Source organism: Xiphias gladius, chromosome 16 (assembly GCF_016859285.1).
Source record: "Xiphias gladius isolate SHS-SW01 ecotype Sanya breed wild chromosome 16, ASM1685928v1, whole genome shotgun sequence".
Taxonomy (NCBI): domain Eukaryota; kingdom Metazoa; phylum Chordata; class Actinopteri; order Istiophoriformes; family Xiphiidae; genus Xiphias; species Xiphias gladius.
The window spans coordinates 28,750,021-28,776,610 of record NC_053415.1 but is presented as its reverse complement, the minus strand read 5'-3'; the positions used below and the strand labels follow the sequence as shown (position 1 = coordinate 28,776,610).

The following is a 26,590-nucleotide window of genomic DNA, read 5'->3' as shown; positions in this document are numbered from 1 at the left end:
GTTATAACTCTGACAGGTCTGAGGAGCAGCAGGAGGAACCACATCAGTCCACACCTGAACCCAGAACAGAGCAGAAACCTGTTTCTGAGGAGGACTCCGAAGACCAGATAAAACCTCTGCATATTGTCTGGCCTCACAGGTGGTAAGTTAGGTTGATTGTGTCATATTTCACTGTCTTCCTGCATCAAACACATTTCTTAAGAACAACAGTGACAGGAAATATTTCATCTTTCAAGTGCTGAGGAGATTACTGCCGTCAGTCACCTGACAGGTTTAGTTCATACAGACTTCGTACAAATCGTTTCAGCTGCAGAACTCCAACATGATGTTATTTAAAAAGTCTTTGTGTTGGCAGAGAATTATTCTGTGATGGAGTTTTAGGAGTTTTAGGTTTCTCATCGTATGAGAAACCCGTTATAATGTTTGTAAAATAAATAGAAATAAAATCATGATACCAAATGACAAAGTCATTATATTGTTAAAATAAGTTGTAATTTACCTAAAAAAAAAAATGACTTCATTAGTTACAAGGAATAGTTGTAATTTACCAGGAAAATAAATATAATCTTCTGATTTCCAAAAATTTTAATATTTAAAAACATTGTAATTTTAAGGAAAAAAAATTACAAATAAATTCATCTAAACACTTCATCTATAATTTAAAAGAAAAAGTCATGATGTTATGAAAACGAAAGTGGTCATTTTTGAAACAAGTTCTTGTGTAATTAAGTCGCCGTTTTAAAAAAAACAAACAAAAAAAAAATCAAACATTAAAAACCTGTTATTTGTGATGGAATTCATATTTTTAAAATAAAGTCATAATTTCACAAGAAACATGAGTAAAATATTTTTTAATTGGAAAAAAAAACAAAAAACGTTTAGTTGCAATTTACAAATAAAGAAATCCAAAGAAGTCATGACATTACGAATATGTACAGTCGGGTGAGAAATTAAAGCAAAAACCAGCATAAAGTGTCTCAGTCAGGTGTCGGAGAATCAATGATGAGGAGAACTGAAGCTGTTCTTGAGGCTGGTGGTGGACCAAGTCTCTGGACTCTACTGGTGGGATGAACGTCATGCTTCCTAAAGATGTTCCCTCATGTGGTGTTTAGATGATGGTGGTGGAGAGCGCCGTCTAACACGTGGGTCCAAAACCTCCCACAGGTGTTCAGCTGGGTTGAGACCTGGTGACTGTGAAGGCCACAGCACTTGAGTCACATGATTCTAATACTCATCAGACCATTCAGTGAGGCCTCGTCCCCTATGGATGGAGGCATTGTCGTCCTGGAAGGACCCCCCCGTCGGGATACAAATACTTCATCGTAGGATGAAGGTAATTACTCAGAAGGACTTTGTGCTGATTTGCGGTGACCCTTCCCTCTACGGGGACCAGTGGACCCAAGCCATGCCAGCAAGCCCCCCACAGCAGAACAGAGCCACCGGGTCCTGCTTGACCTCCACAGTGAGGGGATCATGGCTCTGACCTCTCAAAAAAAAATGCATCCATCTTGGTAATGAGGGGTTCTTGCACTTCAAGCCTACTTTAACACCCCTCTCTGCGTAACTGTCGACTGTTCTTGCCGACTCAGTCTGATCACATCCTGCGCCGACATCCTCAGTCACCTGGGGACGAGTTGCTCTTCTGGTTTTCCCTGCGTATCCCACTAATGCTTGAGCATCACAGTCATCAAATGTGAGCTGTCGACCGCAGTTTCCGACCCTATTTACTGACGTCTTTCTCGTAGATCTAAATGCAGATGTCATGATGGGATGTTAATTGCTTCATTGTACCATGCAGAGAACCTGTGTAGAAGCATCTGCATTCGGTTTGTTTCTCAACTCATTTATTCAGCTTTCTCCTTCAATTTGTCACCCGTCTAAAGATGCAATTTACAAGAAAAAGTCATAATATTTTCTAAATAAAATTGTAGGTTTTAAGAAAATACGATGTTAATTTACAAGAAAATGTGAAAAACAAAAGTTGTAATTGATGGAATTAATCATACAATTTCTTGTAAATGAAAAATAAATTTTTGTAGTCAAATGATGTTGAGACGAAATCTACAAGTAAATATGAAAATAAAATATTACATTTTTAAAAAAGTGTTTTGGCATTTTGCCAAGAACATCTTAATCCTACAAGAAAAAAGTCCTGGTCTTATGAGCAAATGCAGTTTTAGGCTGATATGATTTCAGTTTTCAGATTTACAGGTTGTAAAAAACCCGGTGTCCTTCAGTGCTCGGAGAGAAAAGACTCGAGTCACATTTTCAGCTTTGAGTTTTTTCAGCAGAACATGTTTTTAAATCAGATTATTGAACGTGAAGTCGAGCGTCCTCTCTGTCAGCGTTGTTTTCTGTCGTGTGTTTTTCACCTTCTCTTGTATCAGTAACAAAAGCAGCCGTCATGTAATCTGCTCTGAACTGAGCAAAACACAGATGGATTATGGCTGCGTCGAGCAGGCCGCTTTTATTCTGGTAGGAAGGAGGATTTCCACAGAGATGTTCTGTTAATCTCTCTGATTGAAGCTTCTCTCCATCTCATCTGTTTTTATGTTTAATCTGTGTGTGGCCTGGATCCTCAGATTACAGCTCCGTCTTATTGCTGCTGCTGCTGCTGCTTTCCAGGGGAGGTGGGGGAGGTGAACAGCTGTTTCAGGTGAAGATGCTGCAGCACCGGAGCTTCATCCTGCCGAGGGAGGGGGGTTGATGCTGAGGTTAAATCTGTGTGAGAGCTTTATGTTGATCGGGATCAGCTTTTACCTCCAGAGGATTGAAGAATTTTTTCTCTTTCCAGATTGAAAAAGAAAAAATAACACAACAAACAGCAGGTGGTGAAGAAAAATCACAGCAAACACAACTCTGTTTCTCTGTGGAAGCACGGGAAGAAACTGAATCTTACAAGCGACTGAAACCCAAATTCAGAAATATAATCAAACTGCCGAATACTTGAAATGTTAATCGCACTGAAATTATATCGCCACATTATTTTGCTTTGAGTTCATGAGGTTTGACTTCCCATCCTTGACATCCCTTATCGGTCATTTAAAGTTGTACTTTAAAGTTTTTTACAGAAAAACTATATTCATGTCGCTAAATTAAATTTCTTAAGTCCAGTCAATTCGAAGCTTTCAAAAATAGTTAAATTCCAACTGTCAGACTCAAAATTTAAAAACTTTTTTTTTTTTTTTTTTAAATAGAAAACTTGAGCACTGTGCTGCCAAAAATAATCAATCAATCCTGAAAGTCATTGATCAGACATCCGTCCTCTCAGGACACAACCGTTTTAAGCAGCTGTTTGTAACGTGTTTATCATCAATAAATTAACCCTTAAATACAGACGTCAGGGAGGATAATCCAATATCCAATATTCATTTCACTCAGGGAAGCTCAGCTCCCTGGTGTTCGTCCAACCATCTGACAATGTCAGAAATGATAAAAAGCGTCGGTTTTCTCATGTTTTTCTCTGAGAAGGGTAAAGGTTGATAGAGAGCCACTCTCCGGTCAACATATCTGACCTGAAACTTAAATGTGCTTTAATAATGATGTAAATCTGAAGGATTTTAAATTACATTTCACAAAATTAACACAACATACCTCAAATGACCAAAGTTTACATCAATAACATTTGGCTAAATTAGTAAACAATGTTAGTTAGCTTAGCATCATCAGATATTTCCCACTCATTCTAAACTGTATGTTTACTACGCACTCTGGAACACAAAGATTTGTCCGTGTGTGCAGACAGAAATAAAACTGATACGTACACCTACTAAAGATCTTTGAGCCTCTAAAACTGTTTCCAACAACAGATTTACACATTAACTAAAGTCTTTACTGAGGCGTTTCTTCAGTTTTAATGGTTCAAGCTGATTCAGTAAGTCACCAGTTTCATCCTTGTCGCTAGTTTTTCTATGTTTACTGTTTATTGTTAAGTGGATCCCCATTATATTCCGCTGATGCGGTTTCTAGGCTTTTGGGATCTTCCGTGTCTTTAATTTCTTGGATCATTTGGATCATTTTTTCTTGGGGGGTCGTGATGCCCTTTGAGGGCTTTTACTGTGAAACATCTGCAGGCAGCAGTGACTCAGTGACGACCTCGTCGGGCTGAAAATGTCCTCTTGCTCCAAAAAATCTATTTATAATGATGACTATATTGCTCAAAACAGTTGTAGGGGAAAAAAAACACACACCCCTCAGATATTAATTTAAATCCCCCGAAATCTACTGTTCAGCACTTCAGTACTTTCAAGGACTAAGTCTGCATTCAGTTCGTCAGATCACGTACAGACGGTGACAACGTAAGGAAGAACCAGAAAAACGAGTGAAGAAGCAGGATGACAGTGCCCCCATCCAGGGGGCAGCAGGGGTCACTGAACGGGTTGATGGGTAGGACAATGAGGGGAATCCTGTGCTGTGGCCTTGACAGTCACCGGATCTCAGCCCACTTGGTTTTGGACCCACGTGTTAGACGGCGCTCTCCACCACCTTCAGTGTGGCCATTCAGATCACGTAGAGGCACTCTGGATTTCGGACGAGGTTCGTACTCTAATTTACGGCGACCCTAACGTCGCTGCTTGGTTTTATCGACTCGGGCCGTTTCTGTCTTCACCTGCATGCAGAAGAAAATAGGACTCGGTTTCCCAAGTTCAGTTTCCTGCTGAGACTCTTCAGCTTCTCTGTCAGTTTTCAGCTCAGTAAACTGTCTGTTTTTATGGAGTATTTGACAGTAAAGTGTATTTTACATCATGTATTTTTACAGTAAAGTGTCTTTATCTCTTTTTTAATGAGCTCTGGTTCAGTTTGTGGTTTTCAGACTCACATTGTGAATCTCAACGAATAGTATTTGAATTTTAAAATGCACCTCTTGGGTTCAACATGAAGCAGAATATTTAATCACTCGTCTGTAAATGAGACCATCACAGTTTTTCCTTTTGGTTCTTCATCCATATTAATAAGCTCAGTGTTCTGCACTTCATCTGGTTTTATTTCTCACACAGCCTCATGTGGACGACGATGATGATGATGATGATGATGATGATGAAGGAGCAGAGAGATGTTCGGAGGCTGGGAGGTGTCAGGGTTAAACAGTTTAGTCCACAGTCTGATGCTGGTCAATAAAGAGAACTTTAATATTTTAATTAGATTTTGAAAAATTAAACACAAACATATAAATGAACACAAAACATCCCAAAATAAAAATTGCCATCAAGTAAAAGTAGCAGCAGATGAAGCCAAAGACATATTCATAAAAACTGCTGAGGATTAAGACCAACGTTTGTTAGATTTGATCATGACGCCCCCGAACGTCTTTAACGTGTTCTCCTAAAAAAAAAAAGTCGTTCACACCCTAGAGCTTCGAGTCCTGCTGTCAAAAATCCGACTGTCTGTTTCAGCTTCAACCGTTAGTCGATTAATCAGTTCCGTTAGTCGACAAAAAATTCATCTGCGACTATTTTAATAATCGATTAATCATTTATGGTATTTTTTCTTTTAAAAAAAATGACGTAAATTTCTTGTTCCAGCTTTTCAAATGTGAATATTTTTTTGTTCCCTTTGCCTTTTTGTAATTTTTTTGATTCTGGACTGTCTTTGACATCAACTCCGACTGTGTGAAACTGCATTTTTCAATATTTTCTGACATTTCATAGACCAAACAATTGAAAAACAGTGCTTCATTCATTAGCATGTTAACTCAGTTAACAGTTTTAGAGTTATAACGTATTTTATTCTTTACTTTGTTAGTTGGAGTAAACCTTGGGCAGTTTGATAAATATGGACTCAGATTTAATGGTATGTGGTAACAAAAATCCTCTTTATGAATCAGCTTCCCTCTTTCTCATTTTCAGCTTTTTCACTAGAACGTGTCTTTAAATCAGATAATGAGACGTAAAGCTGATGAATCGGATTGATAAATAAGCTGCAGACCTACTGTCAGTAGTTGTTTCAGAGAAGCTGAAACATTTAGAAAGTAGTAATTATACAGCCGCCAACGACGTTTTATAAAGAGAGAAGTCATTTAACATGGAAGGTAAATGCGAAAGAAAGTTCTGCTAAAACAAAGCAGTCAGTCACAAAAAGAGAGGAGGCCAAAAGGACGTGATGACAATGAATGCATCACAATACGGGTGATGATGTCCCACTGACAGGTGTTGTAACGCAGGATGTTCACCTGGGACATGAAGACTCCAACCAATTAAAACAAATGAAAGAAACCTCTGGCTAAATGGACAGTCATGATTGATTTTACATTAAGCTTTTTAAACCTTTGTATCTTTGGTAATGTATTTAAAATGCAGATTCACTCAGATGAAGACATTTAGATAAAGGTACGACAGACTTCATTCCCAAATACTCTGATAAAACTGGGACATCTTTCACTGTTTTCTCACATTTGACTAAACAACTAATTGAGCGATGGAGAAAATAATCAGCAGATTGATCGATGGTGAAAGAAATCGTCAGTTGCGGCCCTGAAATTTTATCAAGTTTTGATTTAGTCCAGCTAAAATATTATATACAATATTGTGACTCCATTTATTTCCTTGCAAACATCTCGGTGTGGCTATGACTAACAACTCTTTTCATTGTCAATTGATCTGCCAGTTATTTCCTGATTAGCTGATCCATCTCTTGGTCTCTGAAATGTTAAACAACCATTTCTCAGAGGTCACGGAATTGTCTTCAATCTGCTTTTGTCTGACTAACCCAAAGATATTCAGTTCACTGTCACAAAGAAAAACAGCAAATTGTCACCAACGATTATTTTGATTATTTTCTCACTGATAAATCGACCGATTGTTGCAGAGCCACATCTTGAGGAAGCCGCCGCTTCAGATCTTCATTTTGTTTTTAGTCCAGTTTTAGTTGATTTATTTAGTTTTCGTACATTTATCATATTTGTGAGCGTGTTTTACATACACTCTGAATGAGACTCTGACAGTCGAATCCTCACCCGTTAATTAACACCCATTTCTCCTCTCAGAGGGTGGAGGATGGGTGAGGACGGGGGAAGATGGGAGCTGTGTTATCTCCCTTTCATTCGGTCTTTGTCCTCTTCTGTATCAGTACTGAGGGAATAGAGGGATTGGATGCTCACAGAAGGAGTTAAAAAGGTTTTGGGGAAATGAGGGAATTATCTTTGTGTCCGGAGGGAGACGAGAGGCTGAGAGCTGAAAATGAGAAGAAATAATCTGCTCACTAATACCTCACCTTAGGAAATCCACCGAGGTGCTGCGCACTGTCGACTCTGCCGTTTGACCTTCACACTCTCGCTCTCTGCACATGATTTTTTATACGAATAAATCAGCTTTCATTAACAACAGCCCTAATGTGGCGGTATGTGATGGTGCATTGTTGTATCAGACCACCAACACCTGAACCAGACGCAGCAGTCAGCAAATGAAAAAGATTTTTTTTTTTTAGAAAGAGTAATGGAAATTTTTAAAAAAGGGAAACGTAAAAAAGAAACAGATTTCAGTGAAATAAACTTGCTGTAATTGTGCTTTACAGGGAACAGAAAAAAATCAAACAACAAAGAAGGTAAATATCTGGGCGCAGACAAATAAAGGCTGGGTAAAAAAAAAAAAAGGAGGGGTGAAATTACCTGAAGTGTAGAAATTCAGCCAGCCATGTTATACCACCACTCTGAAAAACTCTTCCTATTTATAACAGAAACACCTGTTTCATGCTCATGTTCATTCTAGGTTTTCCACTTTTTTGTTTTTCCCGACAGATGTGAGATACTCAATTCTCGCTATAGATTTTTCATATTAAAAGCCTCTCAATAACAGGAATGCCGTGATACTTTTAAGGTGAAAAATGTGCAGGAAGAAATTAGCGTCACTGACGGCAATTTGACATCAGTGGGGGATTACGAAAAAGTGAAAGTGCTGGAATTCTGTGTAAATGTAATTTTGACAAATTTTTTACAAAGATTTTACCCCAAATCTGTTGTTCTTAAAATTTTCCAAAATTGAGAAAAACCTATCGGAATAATTTTTTACCAAAAATTTCCCTGCCAAATTTACTAATTTTTTTTTATCAGACTTTATCCAAAATTTGGTTTAACCCAAATTTTGTTAACACCTAAAATTAGTTAAAACTCTAAAAGTTCCCAAATTTGACACAAAATTCACCCCGAAAATTTGTTCTCACTCCAAAATTAACTCAAATTGTTCTCATACCCACATTTTATTATTAATGTATTTGTTTTGTTGTTAATGTTTTTTGGGCATTTTTTTTTCCAAAATTGTTCTAATGAAAATGAACTCAACATTGAATAAACATCAATTATTACCAAAATTTTTTGTTCTCCTTAAATTTCCCCAAATTAATTGTCAACCAAAAGTGATTATTTTCCAAATTGACTTTTTTTTTTTTTACACAAACTTGCCTTTCTCCATGATATACGTGTATTTGTAGCTGAAGCTAAATGGACGCTCCACTCTGAGCTCTGAGAGCTCTCGAACGTCTCCTGAACCTCGGTCCGAAGACCTCGCTCTTCAGTGGCGTTCCTGAGAGATTATCAGCACTGGAACATCTGTTCAGCACCTGAGAGCGCCTTTGAAGACGAGCAGCGGGTCGAGGATCATTAACTCGTCCACCTGCTGCTCTGTCAACAGGCCTCTGGGGAGCGCCAACGCCTCCACTACCACCTCCACCTCCCCTCTTTCTCCTACCTCTCTGCACCTCCTCCCGTGCGATGTGAAATCAGAAGTGGCTGCTGCAGCGTCCGTTCATCAGAATCACTGACAAACTCTTTGCGTTTGTTTGAAGGGAACATGACAAAAACCCCGAGCTGTTCTTCTCCACGCTGCTCAGACTGAAGGAGAAACGACTCGACTTCCACCTGTCGGTGCTCGGAGAGACTTTCACTGATGTACCAGGTACGAACATGGTAAACACGCATTAAACACACACACAAACACTTTAAAGCAAAGTGAAACATGGACTTTGTGATGCAATTGAAATGTCTTTCAGTTTTCAACAACTTAGCAACGAAAAGGTATTTCAGTGTGTCATACAAGCAAGCAATCTTTATTTATACAGTGCTTGTGTGGTTTTCGGGGAGATGAAAAGAGCCAGAGGTGACAATATTAAAAAACAAGCACAACTGAGTGAAAAACCAAATAAATCTTAAATTAAATTGAATAATTACAAATGTGTAGGTCTAGAGAAGTCTTAAAAAAGCACTGAATTGAATCAAGATTATTTTTGAACTGGTTAATCCAGCCATCAATTTTCTGCATTGCTTTGTGGTGGTTTTGTGTCTTTATGTTCTTCTAACTGAGCTCTGTGACTTTTAAACAGTAAATATTAAGGCACTTCATACAGAAGCTCCCTGATCCGTCAGGCCCTTGCGCCCTAAAGGCCTGACGAGGTCTGTGGTCAGTAATCCATACCTGGGGCCCAGGTCATGTTAACTGACTGATTATATTAGTAAGAATTATTATTATATAGAGCTCTGAGGTTTTGAAAAAAAAAAATTGATATGTCAATAAATTCACGCTCTTAAGGAATAATTAGGTGTTAAAGGTGTTAAATTACATTCTCTGCAGTCTTAAAAGGTCTTAAATATATTTAGTGAACACTGTTGAGGAGCAACAACAGCTCCTGAGGACCTGAGGCTGGTTGATGGAGGACTGTATCAGGGCTGCAGGTGGGCTCTAACTCTTGGAAAAGTCAGGACTGAAGCAGATATTTATTGATTTATTGAGAGTTATTAATCATAACAGAATCTGGGCCGATGAAAACTCTTTCTGTTTTGTCACTAATTAATTGACACACAATTGGTTTAGGTAAGTTTTGCCACAAGCTTATTTCAGATCTGGCCCTAGATGCTGGACCCACGAAGACCTCCACAGTCCAGTTCTTCCACACCAAAATGGGAACACCATTTCTTCATGGAGCTGCTTTGTGCACGAGGGCACTGTCGTGTTGAAACAGGACTTAGGATCATCCAACATATCACGGTCCTTCATTTCATTTTGCTTATTTACAAGGACAACATGCATTAATGGACATTTATGTTAATGTGCTAACCAGCTTCTTTCCAATGGTTTTCTAAAACCATGAAATCCTGAATCATCATCGTCCATAAGTTTCAGTTACTGGGCAGCTTGTCAAAGTTGGGACAGAAAGAATATTGAAAATTCAAACTCAGCCGAGAGCAGGAAATCATCCTCACAGCTGAAAGCTGGGAAACATGAAACATCACCGCCAGGTGCAAAGTATCAAAAACATGTTACTCGCTCCCACCGAGAAAGATCTCTTCCATCAAAGTCAATACAAACAGTGTATGAATTATATTTTAGGTATTAAACACAGACCTCATCGGCCAATCGGACGGCAGGTCTCCATCTGAAGCTGCAGTTCGGACGTCGGTCTCTGCGTTTTTACAGAGACCAGTTTCTTCATCACAAGTTTGCTCTGACTTTTCTGTCACCTTTAAAACTCTCCCAGTCTCTGCTGTGTTTTATTTAGGTCTGGAGGTAAACGATCGTCCTGTGTTATTAGATTATCTGAAGGTCAGAGGTCGGCACTGCATCAGTCTGAGGACACTTTTTAATTGATAAAACACACAGTGTATCATCAGCTGATGATGCTATAATGGCTGTGTGTGTGTGTGTGTGTGTGTGTGTGTGTGTGTGCGCGTGTGTTTTAATGTAATGAACACACTCTGATCAAACACACTCTGAGATATTGAGACATAAAGTTTTACTGCGATATAAACACACTGACTGTAAATCCAGCTTCATATTTACTGATTAGCTTTATGGGTGCTGGAAGGCAATCACATTAGGACAATTTTAATCGACTTTGATTTTGTTAATAGGGTGAGAGTATTGATTATTTTCACCCCTCACCTGTTTGTCTTTCTGCTCTGCTCATAAACGTCCACATTCATAAATATCAGCCTTTTTTAAAAAAGTGTTTCTATCTCATTTTCGTTATTTACTCCTCCTCCTCTTGTATTGCAGAAAACCTGCCGAACTTATGATTTATAAAATTACATATAAAGTGTAAAATATGAACTTTTATTATCTAAAGCTTACAAATCTATTTACATTTAATTTCCTGTGTTTAATTAAGCCCTTTTTTCATTTTTTGGATATAATTATCATCAGCTGATATTGTCTCTCATTTTGATTTATTTCTAGAAAATATTCTTTGAATATATTTTAACTTACATAACTTATGCAGGCTGCACATCCAAAAACAAACCCACACTAATAACAATAACAATAAAAATAATAATAATGATCATGATAATGATGATGATGATGATAATTAGATGAGAAAAGACAAAATAATAATAAAAATAGCAATAAAAAAACGAATCATTCCGTTGCTTTTCCGAAACAGCCCATGTCATTTAGTTTTCTCTGTTGTTGAATAAAATAATACCACACAATCAAACAATAAGCCACAAAAGTCCAACTTTATTTCAGCTTTTTTCGTTGCAGTATGTATTTTAACTGTTTTATTTTCTGTTGCGTCACAACTTACATCTCCCGGTTCCTGTCACCAACAACATGTTGTTTTCATTATGGTGAGTATTTGAAAATGTAAGACAAAAATATGGTTAATGTGTTTTCTTGTTGTGTAACAACAAGAAAAGTGTCTAATTTAAAAAGGAGTCATTTGGTGTGTAGCGAATACGAAAATATGTCATAACCTAAAAACATATCTCAGTATGACCTAAACGATCCCGTCAAAACAAGAAATGTTATTTCATCGGTCTGACTTGTTGATCTAATGTTACCTGGTGAGACTCATCACAGTCTCACCTGTGCGTTTCTTCTTCTTCTTCTGTCGTTCTGCAGAGATCTTCTCAGAGGCCAGACATCTGCTGGACTCTCACGTCCTGAATTGGGGTTTTCTCTCCAGTAAAGAAGATTACCTCGCGGTGCTGTGTCAGGCCGATGTGGTCGTCTCCACCGCAAAACACGAGTTTTTCGGAGTCGCCATGTGAGTTTAATTATTCCGGATTGAATTTACGTCGTGACACGGATATGATCAGAGACAGACTGAGACGGGTTCTGTCAATAACTGTCATTTACTGAGAGAATTATTTTAGTTCCTAGCTTCGAATTTAAGCGATTGGTTTTTTTAATTTAAATTTAAAACTGGTGAAAATCAGATACAAATTCAATAACACAACAATTCTTCAATATCAAATTTTAAAAGTAAAATGAATTTGATTTTTGCAGATATATCTGCAAACTTGTCAAGTTTTAGTCACATCTGACATCTAGAATAAACACTATTCCACCTGGCTGATTCGTTCAGACCCCGAGAAGAGTTTTTTTTGGGGGGGGGTTAGTAGGTGGTTTGTTTTCTGTGCAGAATCCTGATACATCTCAGTTTATCTTAATGACGCACATTTACTCTAAAACATCAGTTTTAGAGTAAATCGACACGTCAACTGCTCTGCGTCGGATGCTCCCTCATTGTTTATGGTACATTCGGTGTCTGCTATAGGCATCGTTACATGATGCGTCACTACGTGATACAGCCGGTGGATTTTAACTTAGGAAACTTCTTTCGGTGGTGGAAGAGGTCAAGGAGTAAAAAGCATCAGCAACCAGCAGATCACACTGAGCAGATAAACAATTGGTTCTGGCCAAAAGACAGAAAAAGTGGTTACACTTGCAACAAATTATTCTTATTTTATTGTCAGTGAATGTTTCAGTTGCGGCTGCAACTATCAGTTACCTTCATTATTGATAAATCTGACAATTATTTTTGTGAACAATCGATTAATTGTTTAGCAAAATGCCCTTCACAACTTTGAAGATTCAAAGATGACGTCTTCAAATGTCTTGTTTTGCTCAAAACCCAAAGATATTCAGTTACTGTGACAGGAAACAGAGAAAACTGAAAATCTGAAACTGGAAACAGGATGAGGGAGGTTTTTATCCACTGTCTGCTCAGAGTGGTGGATGGATTTGGAGGGACTTTTTTAATTTTTGAGCTTTTTGCAAGATACTGACGGAAGGTTTAGGTAAAAAAAGAAAAACTAGACTGAACACCACATTTTTCTCCCATCCAGTTTCCTCCAAAAATGCACAAAACCCCCTAATTTACATGTTAGAATAATAATCTCCGAACTGTTACCTTTTTCATCCCACCTGAGTTTGGGGGCTTCAGTATCTGTGTAATAAAACTCAGTGATCCTTCAGCCTCAGAGTGTGGTAAGTGTATTTAATCAGGTGGTCTCATCAGATCTAGGTGTTTTTTGAAAGAGAGACCTGGTAGAGTTCCATAGAGTCTTGCAGGGTCCTTTAGGTGTGAACTCTGTTTGTATGTGAATTAGCCTGCAGCTCAGACTTCAGTCACCTGTACTCTGCAGCCGGCTCTCTGATCTCAGTCTCAACCACAGCCAATCAAACATCTCTGATCTGATCGTCTGATCTTCACCTGATTCATGTCTGAGGACTGTTTGTAGCTGATGGAGACTCACTGACCTTCTTATTAATATCTGAGCTTTTTAGTCAAGTTTTCACACCAGGGTTTGTTACTGAAACAAACAAAACAGAGCGATGTTGGAGCTTCTCTTTAGCAAACACAATAAACAGGTTTGATTAAAAAGAAAAAAAACAAATAGAAAACGACCAAATTAAACCACAAGAGGTTCAATTCTTTCAAAACGTTTTAGGTCTGCTGCTGAAAATTAGAAGTTTTACACATTTGATATACACGAAATACTATAAATACTAAAATACAAATAAAAGACGCAGAACTTTCAGTTAAAATGGAAATGCTGAAAAACGTTTCAGTTTAATGATTGAAGTTTACCTGTCAACTAAGTGTAAGCGCCGAGAGAAGTTGGAGAAAACTAATTTGCTCACTTCTGCAAAGTGAGCAAATCAAACATATCTGAAATAGTTATGATACTGACAGAGGTTGAAACGGCGTTGAAAATGGAAGCGCTGGAAGTTACATGGTCAGTCTGAGTGTGATGACTGAAGAAACTTTAGTGTTGATTTATGCTAAGTGTAAACACCAGGTGAACTTGAAGGTTTTTCAAGTTAGTGTGTCAATTTAAGCATAACTGGTGAGGGAACTGTGTCAGTTTTAAAGTGAAGTCAGTGCGGAGAGAAACAAAGGTTGAAGTTACAGTGAAAAATTAAGGGTAAAATGAAAGAGCTGTAGGAAGTTGAAGTGTCAGCTTGACTAATTTAGCTGCATTTGTCATTTGAAGTGGAAGTCTTCGAAGGAGTTATTCCCAAAGAAAATACCAGAATTGTGTACAATAATCAACAAACTGCAAACTACTACCAAAGGCCAGCAAATGTCTTTGTCTAAACAGAGCATGAAAGGCCTTTGACGTAACGCTAACAAAAGGAAGGAATGTAGTTTGTTTCTGTCTCCATTCAGACTGAAAATCAGGTTGTTCATACATTTTAATGTCAGAATAGTGTGTGTGAGTACGGGGACACGGTGTGTAATGGCAGTGTGCCTTATGGGGACGGTCTGTGTTTGTTCAGTGTGTTTTATGGGGGGACAGTGTGAGTACAGATGTTTTATGGGGACACAGTGTGCTTTATGGAGGGGGGGTGTTAGCTAGTTACCATTATAATGTTAGGATGCTTGAAGGTAAAGTGCTTACTTTGTGGTGTTCATTTATTAAAATTGTAGCACTATCTAATATCATGTAATTATAACAAAAAATCTGTAATATTTAGCATGTTATCTTCTTAGCATGCTAACATTAGCATTTACCATGCCAATGTTTATTTTCATTTCACCTTTAATTTACCAGGATGGTCTCTTGAGTACAGGATGCATTTAAATTAACTGGGTAACATGCTATTTTAGCATTGGAGCATGTTAAAATCATAACACATTAGCATATTAGCATTCAATGCTAGCGCAGCAGCTGAAGAGCAGTTTGGTCATTTTTCTTTTTTGTTTGTTTGTTTTCTTCAGGGGATAAAATTTCAGAACAGTCAATCAAAATTATTGAAAGTTCAAGGGGATAAAAAGGATGAAACCAGTTAATGAATGACCTGGTATTACAGTTTTAGCGTTGGCGTCCACAGCGAAGCTAATGGCAGTCAGGCAGCAGAGACAGTAACATCTTTCGTGTTGGATGTAAATGAATAAAAGAAATAAAAGTGTATTATTTGTGTAATGAGTGCAGACCCCTCACTGTTCCCTCCCTGTGATAACAAATCATGAACTAATTATGGCAGAGAGAAGAAGAAGTGTTGTCCCTGAGGGGGAAGTCATGTTTTTGTTTGTCTTTGATCCAGAACCAGGAGGGACAGGCCCTCGGCCCCCCCACAGAGCTCTGCTGAACCTCAGCTCGTTGGTTTTCGTACAGTCTGACTCTGAAGGTTAACATGGAGAAACGTGGACTTTAAATGCTTCAATTTTAATATGGAGTTATGTGAGAGAGGAGATCAGGTGGAGAGAATGTCAAAAAATGTCTCCTTTTCTTCTTCTACTACCTCCTTCATGTCAGGAAGAAACAGAAAAAAAGCTGCTCAATAGTATATTTAATCACTATTAAAGTACCATTTATTACAAATCAAAAGTAAATATTAGGAGGCATAATCTCTGTTAAGATTACAATCTGAAACAAAAAGTCACAGCTTCTTTTCATTCAGAGGGGATTATTACATAATATAATGCATACTAACATTAGCATAATAACATACTTACATGCTAAATATTAGCAGTTTTAACAAGCTAAAGTGAAAGGTTACATAATAAAACATTACCATGTGAACACATTATTTGTAAACACTAGATCCCCTTCGCGGTTAGCATGTTAATACACCCTTATTTTCAAAGATATTACATATTTTAAAAAGTTGTGATATTGAAATGCTAACTGTGACTGTTTAAATGCTTTAATAGAGGTAATTTTCTAAATTATCATAAATGCTAGACTTTTCTGACAAATCACCTACTTAAACATTATGAACATGCTAGCTAGCTAAATACTATACTATACTTCAATACTAATTGTTTTAGCATATTAAATTAGCATTAGGGTGGAAGCACAAATGAAACCACCATAGAGTGTCTTTCAACCCTCACAATACTCACAGATTTTGGTCTTCTCTTGGTCATCTCCCATTCCCTCTATGTCTCATCATAAATAGTACACTCTAGTTGTGGAAATATACTGTATATTAGTTGAGCTCCCTTATCTTTTGAATGTTAACAGTATATTTAACATTTAGTGTGTTAGGATGCTAACAGTTGAAAGTCACATAAAATCAAAATCATGTTGTTAGCATTAATAATACAAGAAATTTAAAAAGCTTAAAATTATATCAAAATAATGATTTAACATTAATTTTTAGTTTTTCCAGTTATGTTTTATTTCTTGTGTATTTTTTTTTTTAACAATAAATCCAGCAAGAACAGTTTTGCCTTGGCTTGATAAATTATTAAAATCAATTTATTATTAAAATCAGTAGTATTTCGACTATTTTCTATTAAATGCAAATGATATTCAATCACAAAAATCGTTTGAGTGTCACCATAATTGACTTCAGACTAGTTTCTGTCTCTGGCAGCAGCTCAGGTCAAGAGCAGATATAGATCGTACCCTTTCTAATTTACTATTTACAGAGACCCAACATTCCCCCAAGATGAGGGACATCTTCATTATTAAACATCTTTATTATACATAAAGATATTTAATAATAATAGTAATAATCATACTAATATTAATGATGATCATAATAATTGAAGCAGTGGGTGTTGAGCACGATCTTGGGACAGTAGGTGGTTTGCAGTCACAGATCCAGACTCTGCAGCACCAGGGGCAGAAATACCTGCAGAAAGTGGCAGGAAGAGAGACGAGAGGGACGAGAAAATAAAAGCGGTAACCCGGGTCAACAAAATAAAAGCACCAACTCAGGTTAACACAATAACGGCACAACAGACAGATTTTTCCTCAGGAAAGACTCCGATGTGGGTCGGTATTAAACCGTCTGTCAGAGTAGAAACAACAGAATCCTCTTTATTTGAGTCTTGTTGATGGAGCTGAGGTGTCAGCAGAGTTTCATCCTCATTATGGTTAATTTGTTTTAATCTGATTAATTAAGATCGTCAGGGATTCTGCCCCACAGTGATGATGAACTCATTCCGTACAGTTAAAGATCAGATAATTATATCTGAGATAAAACGCCTGAAAACATTAACTCACATCAGACAACTGAACTGAACTGACCTCAATAATCCAGATCACAGAGATACAGGAGCTGGACCTTCAGACCAGAACTCGGCAGAACTGAGATCCTGTTCAGAGCCAGTTTTGAAATGAAATGAAATCCAGTGAAACTACAGTCAGATGAGCTGTTTAAATATGAATGTTTCCAGCATGAAGAGATGGTGAGGAGACAGATTGAAAAGTCATTAATTATTCATCAACCATCTACAAAATATTTAAATAGGTCAGCAGGGTTCACATCAGTTCAATCAGTTGGGATTCTCATGACTACTTATACTTACCCAACACAACATTTTGCAAAATCTTGGTTGAATAGTGGATTATTTTGCACAACACAATGAGATACACAGCGGTTTGAGTTTTTAGCCGTGCTAGCAGCGCAGCTCAACGTGCGGAAGCGTCATTGGGTCCAGACCCGAGGTTTTCAAAGTCTGACCTGCACCACCCTCTAAGTTATGATTCCTGCTGTTGATTTACTATCATATTATATATTTTGCCTCCTCCGGTCTTTCGGAGGACAGCAACCACCATCATCGATCAGCTGTCATTGGGGAAAAAAATACGATTACCTATAATTAAAGAAGTCCTCGCATTGAAATTGCATCGATTTGTTTGTATCCAGCACATGATCCAGCTGAGGTTTTGTGGATCTGCACACAACTACAACTTTCTGTAAGAGGTCATAGACTTGTGTAAGTTTATCTTACAGTTTGTATGTAAATCTGAAAGTAACCAGTGACTATATCTGTTGAATAATATACTACAGTAAAAAGCAGAACAGGGCCCGAGCCTCTGTTCCTAGTGAGAGTTAACATTCCTTTTTGGAACTTCAGTAAAATAAAATAAAATAAAATAAAGAGACTCAAAACAACGATGGCAAAGAGTCTTGTTCCTACGTAGGATTGGCTGGGGGACTTTTAAATGTCTGTGTCCAGGGGCATCAAATGGAAATACTCGAGTAGTTCCTGAGAAGTTCCTCAACATTTTGATTCTCTTACAGTGCTGAAGTTACTTTCCAGCCATGCTCAGTGTTTCACGATGGCTGCTGTGTTTTTAATATTTTATTTTTTAATAATTTACAGGTTAGAGGCTGTTCACTGTGGCTGTTATCCTCTGTGTCCGAAGGCTTTAGTGTATCCTGAAATATTTCCAGGTAATAAAAATTACCGATTGATGTGATACTGGACGTCGGTGTCTCCTCCTACATGAGTTATATTTAGATCAAAAATTTGACTCTGGGTGAATGCTGTACCGTTTGTCCCGTTTCAGAGTGAGATGTATATTTACTGGTTACACTGGTCAATATGGAGCTATAGCTTCTTCTTCTCTGCTGTGTTTTTAATGTAGCAGAGTACCTGTACTCCACGCCTGAGCAGCTGTGTAAACGGCTGCAGGGACTCTGCAGGAGGCCTGACATCGCCCGCAGACACATTGTCAAGGTAACAACGCACAATTTTGACGCATGAATAAAGCAGCAGTTTAGATCTGTGTTAAATCTTTTCGTCCAAAAACACTGGATCCTGCGTTTCCCATAATGCACCGGGATAGTGTGTTTCATTAGAGGATTTACCAAAGTGTGGAAATGCTTCCTTCAATGAATAGTTCAGCGTTTTGGGAAATACACTGTAAACCTGTAAACATTTATTTTCTAAGGAGAGGTTTATGATTGGGTAAATTCACTCAAGCCGAATTTACCAAAACACCAAACCGTTTTTCTGAGGCGTTTCTTCACCAAGACGCACGAGAGAAACAAAATTGTCAGATTTCTAAGGGGAGTTTTCTCAGGTAGAGAGTAACTGAAGATCACGCTACTGCTTGTTGTAATTCATGAAAACAAAACTTATTCTGTGTAAGATGAGTTTATATAATTGTTTTTGTCTGAAGCGGGGTTGACTCCTCCTCCTCCTGGACCTTTCTGATGAAACATTTGGTAAAAGTTTATATATTTTTAAAAATATGACGAGAGACGAATGAACCGTTTTATAAAAGAATGTGTGCAGTGTAATTTTCTGAGCTGAATTTTCACCGAAACACAAAAACACAAACAACATTGGCAGGTTTGGAAGGGAGTTCTGCTCAGGCAGAGGCTAACTGAAACTGAAACCAGAGGCAAATCTGAGCTCACTGGAGATCACTCGCTGTCACTATGCAGATTCCCCGACCCGTTGAACTGTTCCTTTAAACCGGTTGTGACTCAGAAATATACATAAATATAATATATTTCTTCTCTTCTCCAGGTCGACACCTCCTCCTTCTCCTGGACCTCTCTGAAGGATCATTTTAAGACTCTGCTGGCAGACGAAGGTCCCTGAACGCACCGCAGACCAGGGCTCTGAGAATTCAGTCCATTAGCGTTGGACGGTTTGGAGGTTTGGAGGTTTGGAGGCGGTCGGACCGTCTGCCAGGCCGTTGTCATGCCTGACTCGACGCCACATCCCGCAGAAAGCGCCGGTGACGTCCAGGCCGAGCGTCTCGGGCACCTCTGAGCTCCGAATTAAAGTACGTCTGCCGGGCTGGAGACGCTGAGTCTGGACCTGTAAATGTCCCCGTCTTCTCCGGCTGGAGGAGAACTCTCTTTTATGTGTGTGGTTTTAGAGGAGGGGGGGTGGGGGGTTAACGTGTAAAAGCTTTCATGTTTCCACAGGCGGTGCCACCTCATATATCCGCCTGGATCCATTTTTATCCTTTGTTGTGTTTCTGTTCTTCACCACACCGACTGAGCGGCAGCCAGGCGCTGGTTTCTGTCTGCTGCTCCACCTGAGCTGCCAGGTTCAGGCCTGGAACAAATTATCACAATAAAGTGGATCTACAGACGTTTGTTACCACTGAGGCGACAGTACATCATACACTGAACTTTATAAAGTCCTCAAAACAAGTGAACAAATCTGCAAGTTTGTCATCAATCATCAGGTTTTTTTTAGACTTCTTCACAATTCTTTGAATAATTTAATTTAGATCTCAATCTGATCAATAAATAAGTCTATTATTTATGGAAGTCCATTTATACCAAGAAAGAAAAAGATCAAAACTTAGATAACTAAAACAAAAACTTTATCTGCCTGGTTTGAAAAAAAACAAAAAAAACTAGTTTCAATCAAAATCATGTTTCTGAGAATTCCTGAAACATTTTCATCTCTTTGTTGAACAAACTTTTATCTAATAATAAAGTAAAACGTCTCTTGATTTAACAAAGTAGGACCCATATGGGAGCACATCCTCCCAAGAAAAGGAAAAATATTAAAATTAACATGTTAACGTGAAAATTACTATACAAGTAAAATAATTAATGTAAAAAATTAAAACCAAAAATTGTCACGGTGAGTCAAAATGATGAGATACTTAGTCAAATTATTAAAGGAATTTAAAAAAATGATTGGGCAAAGTTAAAAATTTGAGATGAGTGAAAGTTCAAATAGTAAGTAAAACATTTGAGACGATAAGTAAAGACACTGAGAAAACAAGTCAAAATCATGTGATGGATAAAAAAGTTAAGTAGGAAATTGTTGAAATTTTGTAGTTTAGTCAAAAACAAGACACAGAGTCAGAAATTAAACGTCAGTACAAATGTATGAGATAAAAAATCTGACAAAAGCCATTTACTAGAAACCTGAACCTATTTTGAAATGTATATGTAGATTTATATTTTATCCATGTGATGAGCTTATTCCTGTTTCTTAAAAGGACAGTCCAATCCGTACGTTCTAAAATAACATGTTTTCTTCTTTATGTTGTTTTGTCTAACTTTATTATGCCCTGGGTTGGTGAGATGGTAACACTTGAACTAAAATAAATGATAAATCAAATATATTTTTGGTAAATGATAAGTGTAGTAACATCACGTGGTTCAAGTCACGACCCGATGACATAATAAACCTCCAGAACAACACGCTGCTAATAAAGTTTTTACTGCAGAGTCCATAAAACACAGAGGCTCTAAAGCTTTTCATTGGCCTGTTAATACGTGCGTTTACTGCGATACCTCCAGGTCGTTGACTTTAAGCGTCAGAGACTGCACGGTGTCCGCGGCGGTGTCGCGAGGGCGGACGGACGACGTGCTGGAGCGTGCTCCGTCTCTCGGTGGTGGTGTCAGATTTTCAGCCTGCTGTCTCTGTGGATCTGTCCTCTCATGCGTCGCTGCAGCGAGAGTCACTCTCTGCTGTAATTAAAGCGTTTCGTTCTCTGGCCCGAGGTCAGATTTAAAGACACGGCAGTGTTTCTTCGTTTGAGATGTTTCTCTGTAGCTGCAGGAGCTGAATCAGTAAACTGAGGCCTGGAGCTGGAACCTGCTCGCTGAGCTCAGCTTCAAACACACAAAGAAAAAACTCTCGAACTCGGTGCTGACAGATTTCGCCTGACAGAAAGTAGCCCGATTTTTAGCTTTCGTTTCGGAGAGGGGCTTTTGTCCAGCCTCTGAGGCCCCCACCCCTCGTATATAGGAACCTCTAACTGAAAGAGGCTCAAACCGACAACAAATGACGCTGTTTTTTGCAGTCACTTCGTGTTTCTTTGTGTTCGTTTTATTCTCTGTGGTTGTTTTGCATCTCCTTGTGGTCATTTTGAGTATATCAGTATAATTAAATGTTTTTCAAAGGCTTTTCGACGATTTACTTTAAATGATAGAAGTTTTCATAGTTGTATCATTTTAGAAGACACAGGAGGTATGATTTTGCCACGCAGTCAGTGAGTTACACTGTGAGCAACAACTCGAGCCGTGTTGTTTCAGCCTGTATCTGATCGCATGTAGTCAAACCGTCCCGTTAAAAGCTGCTGAACCGGCTGTGATCAGCTCCTGTTCTCAGTGCAGCCGTGGACGTTCAGACAACCGGCACCGGGTCACTGTGACACTGAGGGAAACTTAAAAACAGGAAGATTCTGAATGAAGTTCTGCAGCTATGAGGAGAGTCCACATATTTTAGCCATATTTTTAAATTTCTCAGACCATATATGCATATTAAAAATATATTTAAAAGTATATTTAAAGTAAATCAAAGAATGTTACGAGGTAAAGTAAGACAAAGACTAGGAAAAAAAAATATAATGATTAATAAAATAAAGGGCGCAGACTGGCACCTAATCAAACTCCTTAAAAAAAAGTGGGAAGTTACCGTTATAATAGTTTTTCATTTCATCATCAGTAAAGTTAAATTTTAGTGAAATGTGTGTAAAATCAGTAACAAGAAATGTGGAATATTTTCATTTGATTGAACAGTGCAGCCAATAGAAACTCAGTTTAAACATCACAACTCAATAAAAGGCACTTGTAAATTTAAATTTAAGGGTGAAATGTTTTACGGTGTCTCTAAACAAATCAAAGAAATATTTCAGCTGACAGCGAGTCACAGAGAGAAGAAGAGAAAAGAGAAATGTATAAAAGTCAAAGAAAAGCAGTTTGGTTTGAGGGTTTTTGAAAACTGTTGGATTATCAACAAAGAACAGCGACACTAATTTCACGCTTCAGGAATGAAGCTGGTTTCAGTCTGTTGGCTCTGCAGAGCTCTGATTGTAGCTCCGTCACCTCCAGCACCAAACACTCAAACTCAACCACACAAACATTCAGAGAAACGAGGTGAGGAAATGTGTCTGTGGTAATGAAGGTGTCAGACTGTGGACATCTGTGTCGTCCTGACGCCTGATGGACCTCGTCTTCTGGTCTGAAGAGGCTCAGTCTGATCTAGCGTCTTTAACAGTTCAGCGTAAAGTGGAGTCTTGTGTTTCCACGAGCTGCCATTTTTTAACAACCACAAGCATGGAACGAGTTCTGGTCTCTGCCGAACCTCAGTGATGTGTTGGACTCGCTAATATCATGCTATCATATGTTGGATCAACAGGAGCTAAACTCTGCTCATGTCCCATCAGCTTCGTGCCCTGTTTACACTGTCTGATCTCCAAAACGTTAGCTGCTAACGTTAGCAGCCAACGTTAGCTCCCTTTAGTTGACACTGGATGTCTTGCAGCTGTGGCCTGCTACTATAATTTTCCTCATTGGCTGGTGTTGAATTGTTAGCGTAGCACTGCTAATGTTATGGCTGTGTGTCACGTTAGCTCATGTTGTCCATGATGATGGAAGGGACATACGGCTCATATCTCCTCGTCTCCATCAGTCTCTGCTGTCTGGACCCAGATCTCTTTCCACGGCGCTTCGTTCCTCCTCCTCGTCCTCTGTGGGGATGTCGTTCTTGTCGCCATGCCGGCCGGCTTCAGCTCGATCAGCTGCTTATGAGCCATAATTGGTAGTTTACTGCCATTGTTGTAATGTGTGACTGATAGTAGCTTAGCTTTGCTAATGTAATGTTAGCTTTGTGCCCTGTCTGCTGAATTGCCAGTAGCTTAGCTAACATTATGTTAACTTCGGTTTCTGTTTTTCTTGGTCTTGTCCTGTTGAATGACATTTGCTAACTAAGACAACCCCCAGCAGCCCCCCCCCCCCAGTATGCTGCTTTGTCACACCTGCCCCCAGCCTTTGATTAATTATTCTGAACACTTCCCTGGATAAGGAAACATAGCTGTGTTTAAATGTGTTAAATAAAAGTCTGTCTGATGTGGAAATGTGATTTATCCAGTTTTGTAGAGAGAGCAGCAGAAATAAAAGGAAACCTAACCATTGGCATCAAAGCAGCGTCGACTGTCAGCCGCTATCTTGGGATTTATTTAAAAAATGCAGCAGTTGAAAGACCCATTTTTAAATGAAGGCCAGCCTCGGTTTTCCTTCAGCTTCAGAGGAAGACGCCCCTCCCTGGAGACACTGGAGCATTAAAGGTGCCGTAATTATCCGAGCGAGCTGCCAGCTCCATGTTAGCTTTTTACCACTGCCATATGTTAGCTGCTGCTCGCCGGTGTGTTCATGAAGGGACAAAAGCAGAGAGAAAGAGAGGGAAAAGACGACGCTGTCCTCATGTGACACAGTCATATGCTATCAATATGCTGCCATGTTTTTAATGGGCCCTCTGGTTAGAACGTGGCACGCCTCGCCTCGTCTTTTTCATCTGATTTTCTTTTCTAAGTGAGGCAGCAGGCAGCCGTCCATCACCACCACTCTCCTCTGCTCTCCAGAAACACCGCGGTCCACAGTTATTATATGAAATAGCTGCTCTGAGAGGTTTGGCTCCGTCACACAAAACAGTCCAGAAACACCGAGGATGGACTGAGTCAGCCGAGGAGTCCTGGAAGAAACACTCAGACTTTACTGCTGGAAGGATAACCCAGCACTCCCACCACTCCTTAATCCTCCATTCACAAGTTCAGCGTGTAGCCTGTTCAACATGACAGAACCACGTTAACATGCTCGCAGTAAGCATGTTAATGTGGTTGAGTGTTAGTATGTGATTTAAATAAACCTGCTAAAAGGCTGATGTCAATGTGCTAACGTGCTTGCAGTTAACGAGTTGACGTCGCAGAGTTTGAAGAAGTAATGAAGATGTGCCGATTATTTCTCTCAGTTAATTCTCTGGTTTATAAAACATCACGAAACAGCGGAAAGTTCTAGTCATAACAACCTACAGCAAAAGATGATGTTATGAGTTGTTGTGTTTTGTTTGACCGCTAATCCAAAATCCACAGACAATCCTTTTACTATAACGAAAGGGCAAGAAAAGCAGCAAATTCTCACATATGAGAAGCGGGAACTATTAAATGTTTGGAAATTTTGCTTGAAAATGATTGAAACAATAAATCTATTTCCAAAATAGTTGCCGATTAGTTTTCCCCTGATCAACCGACCGATTGATTGACTAATCGTTGCAGCTTTACTAAGGTTTTCTTCACATTTAGTAACATTTCATAACATTGGCATGCTAACACACCGAACATTAGTATGATGGAATGCTAATATTAGCATCTTTATTAGCATGCTTAAGGATCGCGTGGCTCAGTTCCGTCGGAAACTAGAACCCGTCTCTCTTCACAGGCCCCTCGGCTGCCGATGTACCTGATAGATCCTCACTCCGGCTCAGTGTCGTCCGGTCTGAGCCCTGCAGCAGCTCTGTGCATCACCTGACATCTCCCAACAGAGACCTCATTCATGTGACCACATGTTATGTTAGAAATATTTCAGCTTCCTTAACTCTCACAAAAGCCTTCGAAAACCTGATATATGACCATAAGGTGTAAATGTCAGTTATAGACAGATATAACTGTGAGTAGACAGATATCCCAACATATGGAATTTAATACTATGTGTGTGTATTTGAATCTGCTCTATAATTTGTATAAAATAAAGGAGCTGTTGAAATGAAACTTTAAACTCTGCAGTTTTCTAAAAACATTTTTCGCTTGCGCCTCTGTGTAACTGAAAACACATCTTGGATAGTAAGAATATTATTTTCAATGTTTTGCAAAAACATTGAAGTCCCTGTAGCCCCTGCACATACCTATAATAACTCATATATTGTCTATTGTTCATAATACTTACGTCCATATGGCAGATATAATTTTTTTACGTTGAATATATCTGTATGCTTTGCACAGTATATTCAAACATATATGAGAAATACACATATAAATATATAGATATTACTATATGCAAAAATTCATGTCCATATCTGTGAAAATTCCAGTCCATTAGGTGATAAATACATACATCGGATTTTTGTTTGGGGAAAAGCATCTGAGAGGCTCAAACACAAAGAAACAGAGAAATAAGACGCGGTGCCGAAAGCTTCGGTGGCCTCGTTAGTCTCGTTCGGTTTTTCAAAAGTGTCAGTGATCTCCAGGAGGGAGGTCATGAAGCTGAGCCCCCCCCACCACAGTTTCTTCTCCTCCTCTGCAGAGATTTAGTGAAAAACTCGGCCACAAAAGCCTGTTTAAGTCTGTCACTTTCCCATCGTTCCCAGTCCTGCTGCCAAGTCCTGAGACATCTGATTTAGGGAATAATAAAATACAGAAAAATGGTTTTCCCATAATTACAGACTCTCTTATCTCGGCACGAGAGACTGGGAGAAGAAAAGAGCAGATTCCACACCGAGACTCTGCTTCGCCCTTTAAATGGATATAAAAAGAATCTGAAAGTGTTTCTGGCTGATTTGAACCTGATGTGTTGAACCGAACCGCAGATACAGTTTGTTTCACTGCAGCCGAACGCTGACGAACAGCTTTGGATTCTCCCGCTTCAACGTCAGTGCTCACTTCCAATAGTTTGACTTCACGCTCCCGATAAGGACAGACTGAAAAATTCAATTTCAAGTGAAATTAATATTCACTTTGCCGAGAAATTAGTATTAATACATCCTTGGTGTTTGTTTTGAATTGTGTACTTATTTAGTTAAAATTGTAATTAATGAAAAGAACAACTCAAAGTTGTATTATTCTTTTGCAGTAATAGCCTCGACATCAGTGTCGTCCAGTGGATGGGAGTTCTGACTGATTATGTCTATGATGTACGATCAGTCGTCCTTAGTC

General features: G+C 38.7%; 1 protein-coding gene across 7 annotated transcripts in view; it reads left to right on the top strand.

The window, feature by feature from the left end:
* Positions 1–26,590, top strand: part of gtdc1 (glycosyltransferase-like domain containing 1) — a 102,253-nt gene that overhangs the window by 47,066 nt on the left and 28,597 nt on the right. For 5 of the 7 annotated variants that reach the window (XR_005709073.1, XR_005709071.1, XR_005709070.1 and 2 more), the window contains exons 6-11: positions 17–142; positions 8,776–8,885; positions 11,826–11,970; positions 18,280–18,350; positions 18,545–18,636; positions 19,435–19,696. Coding sequence is in view for 1 of the 7 variants with exons in the window: in XM_040147971.1 (XP_040003905.1) it covers positions 17–142; positions 8,776–8,885; positions 11,826–11,970; positions 18,280–18,350; positions 18,545–18,636; positions 19,435–19,509 (619 nt within the window). In the remaining 6 variants the exon portion in view is untranslated. Of the gene's footprint in view, positions 1–16; positions 143–8,775; positions 8,886–11,825; positions 11,971–18,279; positions 18,351–18,544; positions 18,637–19,434; positions 25,350–26,590 lie in introns of those variants that run through there. The other 2 variants (XR_005709075.1, XM_040147971.1) reach the window with 2 other exon arrangements.